This window comes from Carassius carassius, chromosome 1 (genome assembly GCF_963082965.1).
Source record: "Carassius carassius chromosome 1, fCarCar2.1, whole genome shotgun sequence".
NCBI classification, from domain to species: domain Eukaryota; kingdom Metazoa; phylum Chordata; class Actinopteri; order Cypriniformes; family Cyprinidae; genus Carassius; species Carassius carassius.
The window spans coordinates 22726535-22750482 of NC_081755.1; the positions used below are offsets into that span (position 1 = coordinate 22726535).

At 37.7% G+C, this 23948-nt stretch overlaps 1 protein-coding gene across 2 annotated transcripts in view; it reads left to right on the forward strand.

The window, feature by feature from the left end:
* LOC132141994 (serine/threonine-protein kinase WNK4-like) overlaps positions 1-21651 on the forward strand; it is a 65864-nt gene extending 44213 nt beyond the window's left edge. Inside the window, exons 5-21 of one of the 2 annotated variants that reach the window (XM_059551647.1) lie at positions 2871-2959; positions 4581-4800; positions 4891-5028; positions 5098-5293; positions 6703-6905; positions 7235-7308; positions 7984-8119; positions 8320-8436; positions 10715-10888; positions 11442-11496; positions 11734-11862; positions 14999-15894; positions 16586-16691; positions 17281-17836; positions 18254-18459; positions 20264-20358; positions 20513-21651. In XM_059551647.1, coding sequence (XP_059407630.1) covers positions 2871-2959; positions 4581-4800; positions 4891-5028; positions 5098-5293; positions 6703-6905; positions 7235-7308; positions 7984-8119; positions 8320-8436; positions 10715-10888; positions 11442-11496; positions 11734-11862; positions 14999-15894; positions 16586-16691; positions 17281-17836; positions 18254-18459; positions 20264-20358; positions 20513-20515 — 3393 coding nt within the window. In that variant the 3' untranslated portion in view covers positions 20516-21651. Of the gene's footprint in view, positions 1-2870; positions 2960-4580; positions 4801-4890; positions 5294-6702; positions 6906-7234; positions 7309-7983; positions 8120-8319; positions 8437-10714; positions 10889-11441; positions 11497-11733; positions 11863-14998; positions 15895-16585; positions 16692-17280; positions 17837-18253; positions 18460-20263; positions 20359-20512 lie in introns of both variants that reach the window. The other variant, XM_059551639.1, reaches the window with a different exon arrangement.
* The last annotated feature ends 2297 nt before the right edge of the window (positions 21652-23948 follow it).

Genomic DNA, 23948 nt, shown 5'->3' on the forward strand with positions numbered 1-23948 from the left:
TTAATAGAGCCGCTTCGCAATTGTCCCTTAAAAATTTCCCTTTTGTCTGGAACAGAGATAAATTTCTATATTTGGGAATACAAATACCTAGAGATTTGTCTCAGTTATATAATTTGAACTATGCTCCCCTGCTTAGAAGTGTAGAAAGAGAATTAGATAGATGGAAATCTCTTCCTATTTCATTAATTGGTCGGATAAATTCTATTAAAATGACTGTGTTGCCAAAATTTTTATATTTGTTTCAGGCACTCCCCTCTGTGTTACCAAAGTCTTTTTTTAAGGATCTCCATAGAGGTATTTCTAGGTTCTTATGGAAAGGGAAAGTTTCTCGGGTAAAATTAAATTCACTGTTTATGCCTTTTCAGAATGGTGGACTCAAATTGCCTGACTTTTATTTATATTATTGTGCAGCTCAGCTGCGCATTGTTTGGATCTGGCAAACAAAATGTATTTCCCCTCCTGCTTGGCGACAATTAGAAGAGGCCCAAGTGCAGGGTATAACCCTTGCTGCAATACCTTTTGTCTCTATAAACTATTTGAAGAAATTGACCTCTAACCCACTAATTGTTGGTACTTCTAAAATTGTTGCAGACCTCATGAAAAAGATGAAATGCAAGCAGACTATTTTCAGATCCACTGCTTTTTATTACAATCCCTTTCTACCCCCTGTCCTCAAAGATGGCATAGCCAAACAGTGGTATGATCAAGGCATCCAAACCTTTGACAAATTTTATGAGGAGGATACACTCATGTCGTTTGAGCAATTACAACAGAAATTTACCCTTCCCTCTAAATTTTTCTTTAAATACCTGCAAATTAGACACTACATTCAGACCCAACAAGGTGGTCGTTTATCTAAGCTCCCTCTTTCACCTCTTGAGGCTATCTTGGCTGAGAAAAAAGGTCATAAGGGTCTCATCTCTTTTATCTATGCCAAGTTGTTACAACTGATGGCGGGTAGCATTCGTGACGTAAAATCTAAGTGGGAAAAAGACTTGGAGTGCTCATTCACAGATGACGAATGGAAAGCAATATGTGAGAAAGCTCAGACTTTTTCAATCAATAGTCGTCATAAGCTCATCCAATTTAATGTGATACATAGAGTTTACTATACTCCAGTTAGATTGCACTCTTTTAAAAGCTCCTACTCAGAGATCTGTCCTAGATGTAAAGCAGATAGAGGGACTCTTCTACATATGCTGTGGTCTTGCCCTGACTTGGAAGAATATTGGAAAGGGGTCTTAGAGATTATTGCTATAGTTGTAGGTACTAATGTGCCTAGAGAGCCTAGACTTACCCTCTTAGGGGATACTACACTACTTGATCAACAAAGAATTAATATGAGATTTGTCAGACTAGCTCTACTAGCAGCCATAAAATGTATAACTTTGAGATGGAAGGATTCTAATTCACCTTCTACTTCCATGTGGATTAAAGAAGTGTCATCTTACATGCCTTTGGAAAAAATTGCATTTCGTTTGAAAAAGCGTCAAGATTTGTTTGTCAAATACTGGGGTAGCTTCATTTCTTACTTGGGTTTAACAGGACAGAATGCTTAGAACCTAATTTTTTATACTTTCTTGTTTCATTTTATTCATGGTTTATTTGTGGCACTATGGGTTGAGGTTTGGGGCATGTTTAGGGTAGTATGTGCGGGGTTGAAAGATTTGCTTTGATTATTCTGTACTTTGTTGTACTTTGCGTTTAACTTGGAAAAACCCAATAAACATAATGTTCAAAAAAAAAAAATTAGCTTAAAACAGAAATGTATATATATTATTACTATAAATTATGATTAATCACAATTTATTTATATCAGCTGCCAGTAATAACTGTAGTAGAATTAAATTGCCATCAACTTATCTGTTAATCCAGTGAACATTCAGTTTAAATTCATATCAACTCTAAGAAAGATATGAAAGATCTTTCCTACAGTATTAATGCATTAGAGCATGTAGCTGGATCAGAATCATAAAGGGACATTATTCACAAGCAGGACCAGAAACTCATGTAATTTGTGCACACGTTTTATTAACAAATCGCTAACACACATAACTAATTTAAACAAACAAACATACAATCACTTATATATCGGGAAAGATGAAATGAGACTTAATGGATGAAACTATCAGGAAAACCAGAGAATGAAGCTATGAAAAGAGTCAGTTAACCACCTGAGTAAAATTTTCCGTGCCGTTTTACAATGGGGTTTATAGCTTATATAGCTTATTGTTTCGTTTAGTTAAATATACGATAATTGTATTGCCTCAGCATCCACATCCTCTTAGGATCTAAGGGACTTAGCAACCAGAAGATGGGAGGGTGATGAAAGACGAGTGAAGAAACTTAAAACTGAGGTGGGTCTCTGAAGAGAGGCCTTTTAAACTCAATGGAGGTCACACCTCCCGGGAGTCAAAAAGCCAATGGTGACTTGCACTTCTGGAGGGAAAGTTTACGACTCTTTGTCTCCGAACATGGTAACTTGCTTATATAGCTGGATTGGATGTTAATGTAAAGACTACTAAAGATTCTTAGATCACTAATGTGTTGCATAGGTATAAACATATAATATACTCTCTCAATTAGATCATCCATAGACGAATTCATTGAGACCAAACATGGTATATGTAATGCACATATGTTTTAAAAAAAAATATATTTGTCTGTCAGCCCACTTGACAAATGTACGCACACAAAATAGTTTTTCCCATTATAGTGTTGACTCCCCTCCTCATTTTTTCCCACCCATGCTGTCCATCAAAATAATTGACACCTATGACATTTCTATTATCTAAAGTGAATTTTCCTTTCTTTACCCTTTCCTCTCCCCCAAACCCCCCTCCTCCTCTATGTATCTCGCTCTTTTTCAGGGCATGAAGCCAGACAGTTTTTACAAAGTGGAAGTCCCTGAACTGAAAGAGATCATTGAAGGATGCATCCGAATGAACAAAGACGAAAGGTAACTATAATGTCTACAAGGCCTTTCAACAAATAGGAACATCTGTAACCGAAGAGCTGCAAAGGCGTGTATGTGCACCAGCAGTCGTCGTAATGTTTTAACACCTGCCAGACGGGTTTTTACTATTAAAACAACAATACCCAGACTCTTGTCCTTTTGACATTTAAACAACTCCTCAGAAAGCCCTGCACGCCACTATTTTTGTTATTAGTTATGTTGTTTTTGTAAGTTTGATATTTCTGTTCTGCCCTACATTGATCAGGTGACACGTGGTTACAGAATCAACAGTATCAAAGATGCCGACATGAACACTTTCTAGTGGTACTACTAGGGCATACACGTTCTCCTCTGTGTTTTTTGACCCCTGTGCTGTCAGAGGGCTTTGGGTCACTAGTAAAATGAGAGAGAGTTACAGTTAGGGTTACTAACACATTGCTGCCTATCTTTTTTAAATCCCAGCTAATCTTTGGGTTTATTTTTTGTTGCACACTTCTAAGGTAGCCTTATGACCATCACGAAAGCCCAATTTAGAACACTCTACTTTGGCAGTTACACAAATAGCAAAACACATACCTCACAATAAAGTTTAGCATTAGCAAGTTGCTAAGCTAACAGCATGGTTCTCTAACATAAACATACACACAGTAGCACACACTAATATTGGATTAAATGTATTTTTTATTTACAAAGATTTCCTTGAAACATAGTAAGGGAAATGCACCGTATGTATATTCATTATTATCACAACTGTCTTACTTTTTTTGGACCACATGTCATGCTAACTCTGTAGGCAAATCACTAGGAATAGAGTAACTTTGTGTGGACTTCCTGCACACATGATTTTTGGCTTTTTTTCAATTTTTATACTTACAAAAACTAATTAACAGTTTCCATCAGTACCTGTTCTCCACATGAAATTGCTCAATCACACCACTTTTCATCTACTAAAAGTATCCTCATAATCGTGTAATCAATTTAATATAACACATTTCTGCCAGGATAATGGTCCATTTAATGTCATCCAACCATTATGTAAAGCGTTTGGTCAATAGCCACTAGTTGTGACTCACTCCATCCAGCAGCAGGTAATTCTGATGATTAATAGTGTTGATTTAATTAACTTCAGTTTTTGTAGATGAATGTTCTCACTCTCAATCCCATTAAGATCTGAAAGTACTTGTCTGACAGTCCATCTCTCATAAGATGTAAGACCTTATTATGCTGGGATTTTACTTTTTTTTTTTTTTTTTTTTTTTTTTTTTTTTTTTACTTTTTTACCGGTTGCATGTTTCACAGAGCAATAAGGAAATCTGGTCATAAATTGGCTTAAAATATTGTGAAAATAATTTGCATTCATTAAAAGCAATAGCTCATGTAAACAGCGTTCCTCAAAAACAATAGTTTAAAATAGCTTTTTTAGGAGCGTAATTATTATTTGTCGCTTGCATGTGACTTGTAAAAAATTTTTTTATGGATTCTAGTTTTGCTTCCGGATGGTCTAGTTACAGCGTTTACCAGTAGGGGTTAACTAGCTCATGTGAACCAGCCAAACCTTGATGCCCTTTTTTAAAATCCAGAAGAAGGTATACAGTCTTTTGTGTTTTCTCGTAATCTCGGTTAGGTACACTATCCAGGACCTGTTAGAGCACACTTTCTTCCAGGAGAATAATGGTGTCCGTGTCGAATTGGCTGAGGAGGATGACATGGTGAAGTCTGGCCTTAAACTCTGGCTTCGAATGGATGACACCAAGAAGCTCCACGGCAAGTATAAAGACAACAATGCCATTGAGTTCCTGTTTGAACTCTACAAGGACGTCCCGGAAGAGGTGGCTCAGGAGATGGTGAGATAGAAAATCTTGTTTTGATAGCGATTAATTTCGTGCCATTACTGAACAGATCAGCAAAAATAATGATAAATCCATGTCCTTCAGGTTGTTCTTGGCTTCGTCTGTGAGGCAGACTACAAACTGGTGGCCAAAGCCATCCGTGACCGCGTTACTGCCATCAAGCGCCAACGAGAGAAGCTCCGCCGACAAGCTGAAGAGGCGCAGAAGCGGCGACAGGAGGAGGTGATTGAGGAGGAACCTGAACCTATTCTTGAAGCCGAACCATCAGTTTCTAACCCACCTGCTCCTAAGCCTCCTGTAGAGACGCCCGTTTCCACCCAAACTCAAGCTCCGCCCACTGTCACAGTGTCAGGCCCCATTTTCCTGCCTGCAAACGAATCTCTGGACTCTGGCTTCAATGCCAGCTTTGCCACTGAACCCGAGGAGCCAGATGCAGACCACCGGCAGTATTTCAACATACATCACTCCAGCTACTCATCAGCAACCTGTAAGTTTGTGTACTCTTCTATGTATTAAAGTCGGCATGAAATAGATATTCACCCTTTCTAAGAGGTGTCTAAACCTGCCCCTGGAGGGCCACTATCCTGCTAAGCTCCAATCGCACTTATACACACCTGAACCAGCTAATAAATGTCTTCAGGATTACTAGACAGGTGTTTTGGGGCAAGTTTGAGCTAAACTCTGCCAGAAAGCGTCCTTCCAGTTGCAGGACTGGACAGCCCTGCCTTCTCTATTTTCTGCATTCACATTATAGATCTTTTTGTGAACAATTCATCAATGCATATGCTGTCATTACTGAAACTTGTAAAAGCTCCTAATCCTAGCTGTAAGCCTAAACATGACAATAACTGTAAGCTTATCCCTGACTGGTTGATTGGAATGTTGTTCCAGGAATATTGTTCCACATGTCTCTTCTGGCCAACCAAATATTCAAACATGTTTCTCATGACCAAATGACATTTAAAACCAACACGATTTACTTGTTAGTGGATAAACAGTTGCTACATTGTACAGTAAACATTCATTGCCCAACCATTTGCATATACAGAATGTTTACTAACTTACACAGCAATTTATAAGGGTAAATTAGTTTAAAACAACTAAACGACATCATTAGATGTCTTTAAAATCTGGCCAGAATGTTTTGAAACAGTAAAAATAATGGGCAGTTTGTTTGTCAGTCGTTTCCATTTCATACATGTTTTTTAGTCTGGATTTTATTTGATCCAGTACACACAATCTGGCTCCAATTAGTGAGCATGGTATGTATCATTTTTATTTTAGATTTTTCATGAAACACTACCATTCAAATGTTTGGGATCAGTAGGATAAATTCAGCAATGATGCATCAAAGGATTGATTGATCAAAAGTGACAGTAAAGAAATGTATATTATGATAGATTTTGGATATCATCAAAAAATACTGGGGAATAAAATGGTTTACACAAAAATATTAAGTGGCACAACTGTTTTTAACATTGTTAAAGAACATGTTTCCTGAGCACCAAATCTGACATGAAACTTTTGAAGAGCAGAGTATATTGTTTAGTTTATCTGAAATTCCTTTAAAATAGTCAACCTCCATGAATGTCATTGTGTAACCTGTGTGCAGTTGCATAAACTGCTTAGACTAGTTTAAAAAAGTTATTCGTCTATTTTTTAAGACTGGTCATAACTTTGAACTTTTTGAAGATTGGTAAGACTGATTACCCCTCACCTAACTCGTAGCTGGTCAAATTAGTTTTAACATAGTGACTTATGTTTATGCAACTAACCCTGTAAGCTTTGCTAGGGCATGCATGACATCTCTATGCACTTTAGCATTATTGGTAAGCTGCACAATAACAAACTACTTTCCTTTTTGTTCCTCTTGTTTGGTTGTGGTTACCATGGCAGCTGACTGTGAGACGGATGGATATCTCAGTTCTTCTGGGCTTCAGGATCCTTCAGAAGCTCGAGTTCCTGTTGCAAACCAAGCCTCCATGGCTCCACAACCAACCAGTGGAGCTCCTCATGTGGAAACCCCATCCACTGAAGCTCCACCCACTGAAGCCACACCCACTCCAGCTGCAGAGATCCCAGCTCTCCGTTTCCCATCAGTAGGTTACCATTGGGCATGAGATAATGATTGACACTAATGACTGTTTGATATATTATCCAACCAGTATTCGACAGTAAAAGCATTTATAATGTTACAAAAAAGATTTCTATTTGAAATAAACGCTTTTCTTTTGAGAAATAAATCCTGAAAAAAAATGTCACAAAAACATTTCAGACTCCTTTTGACTGATACTACAAAAGTTATGACAGACAAGCAGCCCCTAAAATGCCCTTTCTGTTTGATAAAATAAAATATTAATTGGAATGAGGTTTTAACTCATTGGAGTCACACTTTACAATGCTAATTGTTTTCCTTTCTATCCCACAGAGCATTGCTGTGTCCCAAACCACAGAGAGGGCCCAGTCAGGAAGTGCCAGTGGTTTTTCCTCTCCTGTCGACAGGCAAGCTTGTTAGATTAACTGGGTCCATACACAGTGTCGACCCCTACACACTAAACATGGGACACCTGTCTAAAAATGTTCACTTTAAATACCCTGCAATGTCATCAACCTGGTTAACCAGTTAAGCTATGAATTCAGAATCATTCCTATACAAGACTGCAATTTAAATAAAACCTCCACTACTGCATGTGTGGATTTGGCTTTTGTTTTGACGTCAAGAAAATATGGACCTGATCCCAGCTGTGAGAGCTGTAATCTTACTCACCAACTGACCAACATCATGCCACGTTTACCCACAGTGCCCGTAGTGCTCCAGTGGAGAGCAGTTCTTTTTCTGTGTGACTCATATATAGACACACACATACACCGCACATAGCCTAGTGGTAAGTGCATTAATGGTAATGATTTAGCTCAGGGGAGCAATTTACCTCGAAGGCCATTTCTGTAGGAAGCCAGATGAAGGCAAAGCAAAGGTAGCATATGGTCAAATGGGTACACAAGGACACTGTTGCATCTTACTCAGTTAGCTCAACCTGATTTAGAAGATCTGTGGTAAATTACTTGGCCTTTATGTGCTAGAGGTAAATTGATAAAAGGAACTTTCTGTGAAGTCTTGTACTGTGAACAGGAAGTCGGAATGTCACCATGTGTTTTATATCCTTCCTCTCGGAACAGCTACGCTTCTGATGTCACCTCTGGTTTGAGTGATGGAAACGAGGGTCTTTCGGAGAGAGGCGGGAAAAATCAGAACAAACGCACAGGAACCAAGCTGCTCAGGAAGAGGGCTCGCTCACGGCTACGCATCACTGGGGTGACTCATCTGTCTATTAGCTAGCCTTAATGAACTGTCCATACGTGGTTCCTGACCTCACACTTATGCCAATACTGAGTGGGAAAGCATGTCTAAACTCAAAAAAGGGATTACTGCTTTAAAAATAAATTGCTTTTTCGTGATATGCTCGCAGATAAATGCTCACAAATCATACCCTACCTGTGTCTTTCTTCATGCAGCTGTCAGATAAAGTGGATCGGGTTGTGGAGTGTCAACTACAGACCCATAACAGCAAGATGGTGACATTTAAATTCGATCTGGATGGAGACAACCCAGAAGACATTGCTGCAGTGATGGTTAGCAGGCAACACACTCAAAAGAAAAAAATAAATAAAATATATGTGACATTGGCAGTGTTGGGGGTAATGCATTACAAGTAACGCGAGTTACGTAATCAGATTACTTTTTTCAAGTAACTAGTAAAGTAACGCATTACTTTTAAATTTACAAGAAAATATCTGAGTTACTTTTTCAAAAAAGTAACGCCAGTTACTTTGTATTCCCATTTTTTGACTGACAAGCCTCCTGTTCCCATATTGGGAGAAATCGGAAGTATGGAGGCGTTGTGTGCGCTGTGTGAACATGATGTTACTGTAGTTCTAGCCTAAATGTGAATGTGCATTAATTCATCCCACTCACAAAAAAACAAAAAACAAAACAGATTTAGTATTCATCAAAATTAATCAAAACAGTGAAATGCAAACTCAGAATATGACGCAAACCTGCAATAACTAAATATATTAAATAACACAAATGTATCTATTCCCATTTTATTAACAGTGTCTTTGCTGCTGACCTTTAATTATCCAGTTCAACCATACTAATAATTAAAAAATGACTTTAGATAAACTAACAATTGTGCTTCATTGTTTTTTTTTTATTGCTGAAGAGTGTTGAACCTTCTTCTCCTGTGTTCTACTGTACAGACGTGAATTTACTTTTCCTTCAGCCTGAGGTTTATTCATTACACTTTTTGGTGTGAAAGGGCTTTTACATTTGCTATAAATAGAACTTCTTATATTAAAAACAATCAAGCCCTGCTCATATTTAAAAAGTAACGTGAAAGTAACGCAAAGGTAATGTAACACATTACTTTCCATAAAAAGTAACTAAGTAGCGTATTTAGTTACTTTTTTAGGGAGTAACGCAATATTGTAAGGCATTACTTTTAAAAGTAACTTTCCCCAACACTGGACATTGGACCACAGAATCAGTCTCAAATTGTCCTTATATCATCTAAGCTTTCCACTGATGTACGGTTTGTTAGGATATGACAATATTTGACTGAGATACAACTATTTGAAAATCTGGAATCTGAGGGTGCAAAAAATCTAAAAAAAATTACGTTTTGATATATTTACGGTAGGAAATGTTACAAATATCTTAATGGAACATGATCTTTACCTAATATCCTAATTATTTTTGGCATAAAAGAAAAATCTTAATTTCGACCCATACAAAGTTTTTTAGCTATTGCTAAAAATATACCCCAGCGACTTAAGACTGGATTTGTGATATAAATATATATATATATATATATATATATATATATATATATATATATATATATATATATATATATATATATAATTATTTAATATTTTGTAAATGATAAAAAAAAAGTGAATCCTTTTACAATATATATGTAAATACTTATACAATTTCAGCATAGTGTCTTTTTTACTGGAAAATGTAAAACATGTTACAGTTGCCCCTAGTCTCCAGCACACTTCACTAAATATCTGTAAACTGAAAGTTCTGGTGGTCAAAGAGGACACAAGGACAGAGATAAGGCAGCACTCCTTGTGAGAACGGCATTACACCGTGAGAAGTTTTGATGGTTCAGCTTTTGTGTTTGCACAAACTCTGTTACCTCAAACCTACAGTGGAAAATCTATTCTACACCGTTTCTCTCACCTGTTCCTCTAAAACATTTTGCACCTTCAATTACCAGTGGAAAACCAGTCTTATGTGTCCATTGTGACTTATCAGCAATTTCTGACATTGTTAGCCTACAGAAGAAAGAACTGGTTTGTGACTCATCACATTCTCAGTTAGTGCGAAAAATCACTGGAATGTGTATTTGTCATTTTTGTGTCGCTGGCTGCTATTGTGTCTTCCTATGGTAATATGGACTTGTAGGACTGCTTCTGTGTTTTTCAGCTAGAATGTTTTTAAGATGCTATAGCAAGTTAAGTTCAGTATTAATACGAGACACAAAAAAAATCGATGTAAAATGGAATCTGGGGTGAGAGTGTTTTTTATTAGAGCTACTGAAAATAACTTTTGTTAGCTGCTTTCTTTGGCTTCTTTGTGTTAGCTGTAACTAAAAGTTGTTTTGATCATCCAGTCCATGGCCTTGAGACTGGATTTAGGAGTCTTAAATATAGACAGTAGTGTTTCCCTTCGCTACATTATGAGTACTTGTCTTTGTTCCCCGCATCAATATTGAATTCCAGTAGCTTTGAAGGAGACTTTTGAACTCATTAAGAAACTTTGTTCAAAAGAGCACGCAAGATGACTCAAAATTATATCAACCCAATTAACTGATCTGTCTCTTTGCACCCCATTTAGGTACATAATGAGTTTATCCTACCTGGGGAGAGAGAGGGATTCATCCACCGCATGAGGGACATCATCCGTCGAGCAGAGGCCCTGATGAAAAGAGAGACTTTGGAGTCACTAGGCCCCAGAGACACCGCTCATCTGCCTTATCTGAGCGCCGTCGGCTCACTGTCTGCCTCACAGGTTTGTATCAACTGCTTTAATCATTTAAAATAATTCTATATTTATTTATACAGAGAGAGAGAGAGAGAGAGAGAGAGAGAGAATTATTATACATATGTCTATATATCTAATGTATTTTAGCATTTTATAAAATTTCAAATTTTTAAGGCAAACAGTTTACAATGGTCCAAATGGTGGCAAAAGTTTGAAAGCAGGAAATGTTGAATATGTGTTCAGTGGTTTTTCTATAAGAACTTTTATGTGTGTGTCTGGCAAGGGTTTGGAATTCAGTTGTTTACTTTGGGATTTTATATGTTGCGGTTCAGAAATCCAATCTTCTGATGTCATCGGATGTTAGAGGCAACAATTAAAAATAAAGACACAGTGTGTTCTTTACAATGATTGTAATTGGAGAAGTTAGTCATCAATATTGAGCAGTCATTAATAAGCAACAGTTACTGTAGACTTGTGCTTGTGCGACAATCTTATCACCTTCTCTCACACGTGGTCCTAACTTGGTCACTTTTCTTGACGGTGGCGTTAATGCCAACGTGTGCTCTGTTTTCCTCCACAGCCCAATCTCAACACGCAGGGCCTCGCTCGCACACACTCCTCCTCCTCGTTGCCAGGTAACAAACACACACAGATGCAGATTGTAGGCCACATACACACACACAAACACTCATCCTATACAGTATTTGTAAAGTCTTTTATAATTACAAACAAATGCTCAATGTGTCGCCAGCCCCCCAAATAAATCATAATAAAGGCACTACATATAGTATTAATTAAAATCTAAAAATCAAAAAGCCTATAAAAGTGATAAAATATCATGATATATAACGTTATTGTTGTATGTGCTTCAGATTATGCTGCTGCCAGTATAGGGCCAGTGACTCGGGGTTCCTCACCTTCACTGAGCACCGACTTTTATGTTGATCCCGATGCCGTTCCCCCCGTCCGGCCCCTGCGTTCACAGTCCTTCCACACTACAGGTACAACAATAGATCACTTTCTCTTTCCTTGAATTTTATTTGCTGTGCGTTTTACAATACATATTATTCCTAAGCAACGCTACCGGAAATTATACCACATTATTGATGATGGCCATAAAAAAGTCAGAAAATGGTTACCAGTGGTACTTACTAAAAACTTGACGCTGGAATCTAATTTACATGAGGGTGAGGCTCAACATTTACATCCAAATGGTAATTATTCTACATAGCTATAATCTTGTTAGATCATGTAGATTCTGTCAGTTTACTGAATAGAAAGTGTTTTTGTGACTGTCATTACATGCAACTTGAATCAAGGCCAGCAGTACTGTAGGTGTGCAGCGATTAACCGGTTTCACAATTAACAGTCACTTTAAAATGTCATGGTTAATTAATCGTAAAGGTTCCGCTAAACCGAGTGCTTCTGTTGCCCAGAACGGAACAGTTGCAACTTGCGCAAAATGAAAACAAAATAACTCTAGTGGTGCACCAACTTAAAATGCTGTGCTTATCAGAGACATGGAGGCTACTACACACACTAGATTAACTATGACAGAGGAACCAAACAGCAATTCTTTATTTCCATCAGAGAAATGGCTGAAGTCAATAGTCTGGGACTATTTTGGGTACACCAAGAATGACCATGGTGTTATTTAAATATGGCCAGAAAAACTGCTGCTAAAGAGCGAATACACGGTTTTAAACTAGGCTATCTTAATGCACAACATAAAGACAAGACCGACGTGAAGCTACGGCTCATTAGCTCAGTATTCTGCCTGCTTCAGACCAGACAGAGATTAAATAATGCGGTAAGATCACATTTATTTGAATTAATTAATCATAACATTTAGTAACTTGAATTAATTATTTGATTGGGAGAGAGAGAAGTGTATGTGTGAACCTGCGTCAGCGCGTCTCTACAAATGTGTGTTTAACTTCTAAGCTATTTTAATAATAAAAGTCACAGGGCAGGGTTCACAACAAGTTTGTGTCCTCCTGAATGTTTGTATGAGTGCGCAGCGCGATCTCCAATCTCACAAACGAAAATAATAGTCATTATTTTCTCAATCCACATATAAAATCATATGAATTAATATAAAAAACGATTAATTTTATTATGGATGACAGTTGATTACAGTTGTGTGTGTGTGTGTGTGCTCACTGCAGATGGGTTAAATGCAGAGCACCAATTCTGAGTATGGGTCACCATACTTGTCTGTATGTCACTTTCACTTCACTGCAGTATTAATCATGTCAAAAATCAAGTTTTTTATTTTTTTATTTTTTTATTACCATGTTTCCAGTTCTCTACCTCGGATCCCAAAAAAAGTAAAGAATGTAGGCTATACACTGAAAACATTAAATACTTTCGTGATCTATTTTCCTTAGTTATTTTCAAAAGGGAAATACTGACATGGATGTTTGCAGAGCAGATTTATTATTATTATTATTATTATTATTATTATTATTATGTGCTGTATTGTTGATTACTGTGTTATTTCTGTTTAAAAAGGCAGCAATAAATAACACTTTAATATCTTAAGAGTGTCCATGTGATTGTATACATTATAAATGCATAATAATCGTCATAATCGTAAAAATTAGATTATTTCCAACAAAATCTATAATCGTTGCATCCCTACCTAGCAGATGTTTTTTTTCTTCACACAATAGGTCATTAGTGCCCCATTGTTTTATGCTATTCGATAAAAGCTTGTATTCCAAAATACTATTTTTGCACAACCTCAGGTGTCTCAAAGTACATTAGTCTGTCAATCGCTGTATTGATTAATCACGTATGTTTAGATTTCGACACATGAAGCAAAATTCAGATGATTATATCACCACTATTAGAACCAATCATCTTTGGGCTCTCCAGGTAATGAGCGCTATGTTCTGTCACACAGACAGTCAGTACAGTCCGGACCTCTTGGGGACATTCAGTGTACGACGGGCGTCATAATGAACATTATATCTGTCTCGCTCTTTAATCTTTCAGTCGTGTCATTGTAACTCAGAGCACTTTTCCATGCCAATTTCTCTCTCAGCACAACATTAGCTGTGGAACTACAGGAACAAACTCGATATCTCGTGTATCCCACTCTTCAATTGGCTTTCTGAACACCTATTCCCATGGAGACCAGGCGTTGACACCAGTGTCATTGTTGACGTATATCTGAATTTGCTTCTGACACCTGCTGCTTCACAATGAACAAGTAGATTTCATTACCTGAGAGAACAAAATACACATATTACACAACCTGTGCAAAGTATAAAAGCTCTATTTCAAGATTACCAGTTTTTCTTTTCTTGAAAGACACATATGGTGACAAATCATTGTGCCAATGTGGCCGCACAGGAAGTAGAGGACTGGCACATAGAGTTTGATAAATGCTCCAATGTGGTTAGCTCCTCTGAAGTGAGGTCACATCCCAATGTGTGGCTTTATATTTATGCCACAATGATGTTTATGGAGCCTTGTCAGAAGTCAAGGTCAAAGTATGTCAGAGATTCCTATTTTAATAAATTTACATTTATGCCTTTAGCAGACGCTATTACCAAAAGCTACTTACAGTGCATTCAGGCTATAGATATTTATTTTATTTTTTTACCAGTATGTGAGTTCCCTGGGAATTGAACCCACAACCTTTTGCACTGCTAACGCAATGCGCTACCACTGAGCCACAGGAACATAAATTAATTCTTAGATGAAGATTGAAAATGATCACATAGATGGTGACAAAGCAACCGTTTTCCACAAGAGTTGTTGATTTAAGGAAATAACCACATGGCAAATTATTTTATTCACAGTAACTTAAAGCTTGTTTACTTGATACAATCCCTGTGGAACATCTTGGAATTTAGAGCATAACTGGTGACAGATCATGGCTTGTTCTTTGTGGGACTCAAACCTACAGTACGACTGCTTTCTGGTTCTAAGTTTTAACAACAATGCCACACCACTTCCTATGATCGCATCAATGGCCACAATGACTGTTGACCACATGACTAAGTTGAGAAGAGTTTAGCAGGAATGCCTACTAGCAATGAACACTACTACAACTTGGCAATCAAGATTGCTATGTGTCTGTGTATTGAGCTTAACCCGATTGAATCTTTCTTCCATTTTCTTCAGGTTCCTCTCAGACCTACCAGTCTTTTACACCCAACTTCCCACAGTACTCCCACCCTGATGTCCTGCCACATCTCCTGCCAAATCAAATGCCCCATCAGCTCCCCAAACCACCTTATGCTCACAACACCCACTTCGCCTACCCCTACCAAATTGATCACGCCTCCCTCAAGAGTCCCCTCAACCCAAGTCCGCTGACTCGCGTCCCCAGCAACCCAAACTTCTTCTCCTCATCTTCGTCCTCTTCTGTTGTTTCACCGGTTCAGCAGTCCGTCGAGATGCCAACTCAAGCTGAAACCAACAATCTGCCACTTTCAGTTGGCCCTCCACCTGGTCCGCAATCTGCAGGCATGTGGCCACCGCCTTCCCAGCAGCCCCTTATTTCACTGGCCAGTGTTCTTTCCATGGCTATGAACTTTGCACAGTCCTTTATACCCCCTGGATCCATTCCTCAAGGTTTCCATCCCCAAATGACCCCTCAACCAAGGTATGGCCCTATGTATCCAGCTCAGCATGCGAGTATGAACAACCCTGAGGCTCCATACTACCAGGTGGCACAGAGCGGCCAGTATATGGATATGTATCAATATCCTGATGCTCATACGCAGGTTCCAGCACCAGTTCCCGAACCTCTCGAAGGGGGCCAAACAGCATCTCCATCAGTAGTTCCTCTTAGGGAGCCAAGAACAGGCATGGCCCCTGAGATTAAACAGCCCATAAACCCAAACCTAACAAACCAAAGCTCTTCTCCAGGGTCTAGAAGTAGCCCACTGGCAGAGAGCCAGTCTAACCCCATTGGGCCGCTCAGAGAGCGGGCAGACAGTTCAGCATCAAGCTCCCGCACCCCATCCAGCACAAGCTCACCAGCGTCCTCTACATCCCCAAGCCCACAAAACACTGTAAGTGTTTGAAATTGCACACACTAAACAACTTTTAACCTAAAGGGGAAGTTCTGCCAAAAATAGAAATTCTGGGGAAATTCTTATTTACACTCATATCAAACATAGCAAACCCGTATGAATTTTTTTCTTCTTCCATGAAACACAACAGGAGAAATATTATCCTGCTAACGGATATTCAAACTTAGCATCTTGTGTTCAGTTACAAGACTTATTATGAGGTGCATTACAGTTGGAATATAGCAATATGTTTGGGTTGTTTTTTGAATACTTTATTCAGTTTCTCCATTTGTGTTCCACTCAAGAAAGTTAGTCTTTCAAGGAATGACATTAGTGATTAAACAATGACAAAAATTTAATTTTTATATATGTATGTGTGTGTGTGTGTGTGTGTATGTCACTTTAAAGACTTCTATAGCCAAACCTGTTCTTTTAATCTAAATGTGTACCTTTCAAACAAAGACATGTATCAACCACAAGAAAGTCGTTTAGGTGTTTCTGTCAACATAAATATGAGGGTATACTTTTAAGTGAAGCATTGCTCTCAGACGACTTTGTGAGCGTACTTAGACAAACCTGTTCTGAACATGTACAGTATTGTGGGTGTTGTCTGTTATTACATGTCTCAAAGCATCTCTAGAAGGACGTCTGTGGTTGACGCTTTTATTAATGTTTTTTTAACTTGTTTTAGGTGTCCTCACCTGTCCCAAGGTCCTCCCCTACTCTATCCATCTATCTGGCAGTGTCTGAAACGAATACCACTGCAGCCAAATCTAGACTCTCACCTATATCTGAAGGTGAGTTGCACTCTTTCCATCTGTCACACACGTACACACACACACACCCATAAATAGTACACACCCTATATTCCTTGTACACAAAGACACAAAGAACACTGAAGGTCACACAACCAGGCAAGAATAAATATATTTACATGCACATACACGTCCATTATTACGCATGCACACAAATAAACACACTTTTTGTGTGCTTCCAAGCTTTCTATTTATCAAAGAAACCTGAAAGAAAGAAATGTATCACAGCTTTTCAACATGGCAGATGCAGCCTTGATAAGCATAAGACTTAGAGTATATCTGACAAATAATCCATATCTTTGAACGATAGTGTACTTTGAAAATAACATTTTCTATGTTGTGTCCAACCCAAACACAATTCCTAAATTGAAAATACACAGCTGCCATCTATTGACTGCAGAAGCTCATTGCATACTAAGCACATTGTTTTGATAGATTTGTTTTTTCTTTTCTTTTCTTTTTTACCACTTTACTACTCACATTTTGTTTAGAAAATGAAAAAATGTATTGTTTTGCTGTTTTACCATGTTCAAAAAATAACATAAAAAATCCTCTGTCACTTTATCCACAGAGAAAAAGTCTATTGTCACAGTGGGTCGGTTCCAAGTCAGTCCAAGCAAGGAGATCCCCATTCCGACTCCCAGCCTGACGCCAACTCCCACCCCTACAGCTACGGCCACATCCTTACCGACCCAAACATGCCCTACAACAGTTCCCCAAGCCACACCCCCCACACACAACAGCCAATCAGACAGCAGCACAGACATACAGGCGGAATCTGAAAGCAGTAACAGCTCCCTGAATGAATCCCCACCACTTATCCAACCACCTAGTGAGGCTTTGTGCAGCTCAGTCAGTGCCCCCTTGTGGACTGGAGGACCTAAAACACCGGAGAGAAAAGTTGTAGATCCAAAAGAGGGACGGGGAGGTGAAGAAGGGGAGGAGGAGACAGAAAGGAGGCGGAGGAGGATAAGCGTAAGCTTGCTAGAAAGTTCAGCCGGGAGTCCTCAGATCAATCTCAATCAGCCCTGGATGAGCTACACACGCAGCGCGGCGTTCGCTAGCAGCGACGAGACAGAGAGTGAAGACGAGGAAATGTATGAGGAGCTACAGGAACTCAGAGAGAGGTGAGCCTGTACTGTGTTTTGTGGGTTGCTTGAGGTACACTCCTGCAAATCCCTGTATGTTTTATGAAGTGCTTCATCATATTCTAGCATCATATTGTAACTCTTATAGTTACTTACTCAAACCATCAGTGTCCATTATAGATTTAATCCCAAACGTTTTTTGGATCTAACATGTCTGAACATGTTCAGTGCTGTCAAAGTTTTCATGGGTGGAAAGATCGGATGACAGAAAATACAGAAAATCAGAAAAGCACTTGCACAGATTATATCCTACGTTATATTGCTGAATGAGATCTAATAGGTTATCAATTGTGTATTAACTAAGTGTGTTCACATTATTTTTTGATTAAGTGTCACTTGAAGCGTTCAAACCACTGCCTTGTTGTTTACTTTCCTTTCCTTCTCCCTCTTTCTCAGACATGTGGCAGAGGTTCAGGCTCTCCAGGCCTCTCAAAAGCAAGAGATCGAGGAGCTCTACAAACAGATGGGTAAAGTGCCCCCTCCAGGAATCGTCTCTCCAGCGGCCATGTTGTCCAGCCGCCAACGTCGTCTGTCTAAAAGTGGAGGGTACCCAAGCTCTCGCCGAAATAGCCTGCAGAGACTGGACATACTGCCCCCTACAGGTACCATAGAAGAAGTTAAAAATATTTGACTGAATATTTCAACTTTGACATGTTTTTACAATCTATTTTGTACTGAAGAGAATGAGGTGCCACTTAGGATTAAAATCAAACTTCGCTTATCAATAAACACATAAAACACATGCATATACACCGATAAATTACCCACATATACATGTATACTATTGGATGTTCAAAATACACATATGAAATACACATGCACACTAATATGAAATTCATACCAACACATATTATGCACTTGCACTTGTGAATAACCTACGTATACAAATAACCTTGAGGCATGCATACACCTACACTCGCTTATATGTATAAACTTGATCCATGCATATACAGCTATAAACACTTGCACATATATATAAACTCAATGCAGGCATACACACCCATAAAACACTTGTGCATACATACAAAATAAAATTCACAAACAAATACAATTCTGATAAGAAAGATGCATGCTTTAGTTGTATATAGTGTATATAAATATATGCAAGTGATTTCATATTTGGATGTGCATGAACTTTTCAGTGCAAACGGTAGGCATTTCAATGTAAAAGGAAGCCGTTTGAGTGTAAACATCATGCGGCATCGGCATCTTGCAGCGGCATCTCCAGATAAAACGCTTAACGTAGCTAACGTAGACCAAACTCAGGAAACACGTTATTAATAAAGCATACGATGTAAAGACAAGCAGATGAGTCCAGAGTAAGTCCTTCATTTTGCACAGAAAAATTCATGCACATCCACATATGAAATCACTTGCATGTATATACACAACTAAAGCATGGGTCTTTCTTATCAGAATTGTATTCGTTTGTGAATTTTATTTTGTATGTTTGAGCGAGTGTTTGATGGGTGTGTGTGTGCTGGCAAGTTTATATATATGGGCGAATGTTTATAGGTGTTTATGCATGGATCAAGTTTATATGTATATGTGAGTATTTATAGGTGTGTCAGCATGCACCGAGTTTATGTGTATGTGCATGTGTTGTATAAGCGAGTGTCTATAGGTGTATGAATACATCAAGGTTATATGTATACGCAAGTTATTCACAAGTGTATATGCATTCATTACTAACATAAAATGTGTTAGGATGGATTTCAAATTAGTGTGCACATGTATTTCATATATGTATTTTGAGTAATTTATAGGTGATTATACACGTGTTTTATGTATGTATTGGTAAGCGAACTTTGATTTCAATTACGTGGCGCCTCATAGAAAAGGAAGTAAAAAAAAAGAATGTACATCTAGGAAGGGGCCTTAATTATATCCATTTGGAATTGATTGGATCATGAAAACTGCGTGATACTGTACATGTCGAAATGAAGTCAAGTTATTGACGAGATTGAAAATTAAAGGTCTTGAGAATATCAGTTGCATTTAAGGTTTCTTTTGAATAATATTACAAGAGAAAAAAAATTATTTGGCATTTGGAATACTCAACATGTTGGCGCCATATTAGTTATGTGATTCTAAGTTATATTTTTACAAACTTTTTATTGACCGATATTTCATTTTTATTATTATTTCCACATATTTTTAGATTTAATTCATCATCTAGCACTCACTTAAAGGGATAGCAGTATATATTATGGCCCTTGGAGTGAGTTGCTGTGTGCATTAATTTCTCAAAAAGTATGTCTTTTATCAATATACTTTGTAATGTAGCTATTTATAACAAAGTAATATAGATTTATAGTATCGGCCATTCATCGGTTATAGATTACTGCTTAAATGGAAGTAACTCATATTTAAGTGTTAACGTAATTTCCACAAACACACTTTCAGGTATCATGCGTAAGAACTCAGTGAGCGGCAGCAGCAGCGGGTCGCAGGAAAGAACCAGTAAAGGAGTGACCTTTTCCTCTGATTTTAACAGAATTGTGGGTGATACCTTCTATTTGCTTTCACTGATTAGCTACTACCTTTCTATACCTTCTTATCTTAACCCGTCTTGGTTTGTTCTTTCTCCTGCTAATGGAATACACAAGAGAGGAATGTGACATGCACTGATCTTTCTTTTTATCTTTCTGACAGTGATTTCGTTTTCTTAGGAGCCCTTTGGCCTTCGTACTGCTCTCCTTATGGACTGAAGTGACACCATTTCTTCCCCTGATGTGTGTGAGCACATGTTTGTGTTGTCAGGAAAGGAGTTTGTGTGTTCTTCAGAGACTCTGATGTGAATATTTTTAACCAGTATACCTCTGTTCAGTATTACAGGGATGATTTACTTACCAAGTGAGCTTTCTGAAGAGACAGGACACTTGAAAGCACAGACTTTATGTATAAAACACGGAGTTATGGAGAAATGGCCACTCGTTTGCAGCTGTAGCACCACTAGTGGTTGAATGTATTAATTGCAAATGTGTTTTCACTTATTAGGCAGTCCATGTGGTTGCCCTCTATTTTTGTCAGTTATAGATCAACTGGTCAGTTAATGTTTTATTCCAATTCCCATAAATTCTCGAAAGAATCGGTACTGTAAGCAACTTTATTTTCTCTTTTGCAAAAATGCAATGCAATTCAATACATTCAGTCCTTATAAAGACTTTTAGGCCCCACTGTAGGTTTGCTTTTAAATTAACAGTATAATGTACATATTTGACAAGTTGTAAAAATGTTTATCATGGATTACAGCTCATATGCGACATTGTTACTACAATGTTTTTGCACTCTCAATAATTGCACAACATATTTTTCGGAACTCCCATGACTCGCAGTATTGACATTGATTTTATTGCTTTTCCATGATACAGATGCCTCAAACTGATCTAAAATTAATGTAGATGTTGTGAGTATTCACATCCAAAAAAAAACATCAACGCTAATATTAAAATATTTAAATGCACAGTCTAGTCTGGTTTAGATATTATGCTAAAGTGACTGAATAAATTAATTTCTGGAGGCAACAATCTATCCAAAGAGATTAAATGGGGGACAATCACTTAAATAAATCAGCCTTCAGTTCATTTAATGTCCATAATGCCATATTTTTCTAAATTGTAAATTGTAATGATACATTTTGTTGTCATATAGTAGGTACTGCTTGAGAATTTAGTTCCTCCCGATTAAAAAAATTAGCATACAGTGTGATTTTGCTTTATTTAATGGCTTTTCAGCTTATGGCTGCCTAATGTTTTCTAGATTTGAAACTTTTCTGTCTTGTTTGCTTTCCCCTTTGTTTATTCGTATCTTAGTTAATAGAGTGTGCAATGAAGATGTTAACTCATGTTTTCTTAATTAAAAGAAGAAAATAGCAAACAACTGACACACCGCACTTTTCTTCAAGGCATTTGTCAGTAGATGCCCCAGATAATCTGTATATAAGGACATTGGGATGGGATTGACATTGGGATAAGGACACTAATGAATTGTGACGTGTGGAGTCTCAGTTTATATGCCTCGGCCTATGCAGCGATGCTACATACAGTATATATGAATATGTTAAGACAAACATAAACATATTGACAACTGAGAAACTGTGAAGTTGAACAATTGTTGCCTTAAAGTATCTGCATTTGATTAGACAACATGTGTGTTCTACTGCATAGCGAGAGAAGATTTATATATAGACATAGATATATTTAAAGAGAAAAGCTGTATTATATTATGCGGGGGAAAAAATGTTGTACTGCCATGCAGATTGTGCCTATTGTTTTTTTTTTTTACAATTTATTCTTGATTCCTGGATGAAACCTGATTGTGTAAATGTACAAATAAATACTGATTCACAAACAACCAAATGCTCTCTGAAACATGTGAACATGACACATACGCTGGGGTCCAAAGGCCTGAGACCACTAATGAAAATGCTTATTTTTTTGCTTTTCCCTCCAATTTAATAAAACATTTTTTTTATATTATATAAATTACGTTGTTAGTATAACAGTATAATTTAAAAAGTAGATTTACAGTGTCTTTGCAGGAATACCTCACTTTTGTCACAAATTTACTTGATTGGTGACCTAGAACAGTGCAGATTCTTAAAGGAACCGTTCACCAGAAAATTTATATTTTCTAAAACATTTGCTCACCTTCCAGCCATACAAGAAATACAGTACATGAGTTTGTTTCTTCATCAAAAAATGAGAAATTTAGTGTTACTTCACTTGCTCAGCAATGGATACCTTGCGGTGAATGGGTGCCGTCAAAATGAGAGCCCAAACAGCTGATAAAATATTGTGAGGCAAAAAGCTGTGTAAGAAACAAATGCATCATTAAGAAGTTTTTAAACTGCTGCCAGTCCCTTATCTATAATAATGTTTCCTTCAGGAAAAAGTCCACCCCCTGTTGTCCTCTCAACAATATCCACATATATGTTTAGAACTGTTCTAGAATTTTAGCTTGTAAACTTGCTTGATCTGTCCATATTTATCTCCTGATTCAGACGAGATGAGTCTTTCACTGAAGAAAGCAATATTATGGCTAAAGAACATTTTGACATATGAAAATGTTTTAATGATTTATTTAGAAGACAGAGGTTTTCACTTCTGAAGATGTTAATTTATGGATGGGAGTCATGTTTGTGATGTTTTTATCAGCTGTTTGGACTCCCGGCACCCATTCACTGCAGAGGGTCCATTTGTATGCAAGTAATGTAATGCTATATTTCTCCACATCTGTTCTGATGAAGGAACAAACTCATCTACATCTTGGATGGCCAGAAGATGTGTGGGGTGAATTATTCATTTAAATATCATTACTTTTATATCTCATACTCTAACATTTCAAATGCAAATGCAAACAACAACAACAACAACAACAAAAAAAACAATGTTTAAAAGGGAACTATTTATTTGCATTCAGCTGTTTTTACCCCCCTTTTTTTTATTCAATCCATACAAGAATGTTCTGCTTGGCGTTGAGCAGCGGTTATTTATAACACTTGCATGCATTCCCCAGACCCAGGACTCAGACTCGTCCAAAAACATCATCTGTACTGACCCTTCTCTTACTGTAGGATGAGGAGAGCAATATTTTTACTAGCTATTGTTCTTAAACTAGGCTGATTCAGGTCATCGTCGCATTGTGTAGCTTGTACGTATTTCTACTGCAAGAGAGCCAACGAGCAATAAAACCAGCTCCATCCAAAGACAACATCGGGGACTCGTTTGCCTGTAGTTTGTTCCTTCTTTGTTTAATGATCCAGTTTGACAGTAGTGTGGTGGGATGTTGGCCATAAAATCATGTAATAGCTTGAATATGTCCTTGTTTGGAAATGTGCCTTCTTGCTGCTCTGTTTATGGTTTCAAACAGTCATTTTGGCCAAAGCACAGCAATAAAGAAGAAAAATGAATAGAATTTCTATGTATTCAGCACAAGGGAATGACTGGGGTTAATGAACTCATGCCTTAGTGCATTGTTGCATCAGTATAGAAATATGGGTTGTAAAAAACATCTGTGAAGAACAAAGCTATAAAAATTGAGCATTGGTTTGCTTTCACTTCACAGCCACTAGAGGTCAGTAAAGATT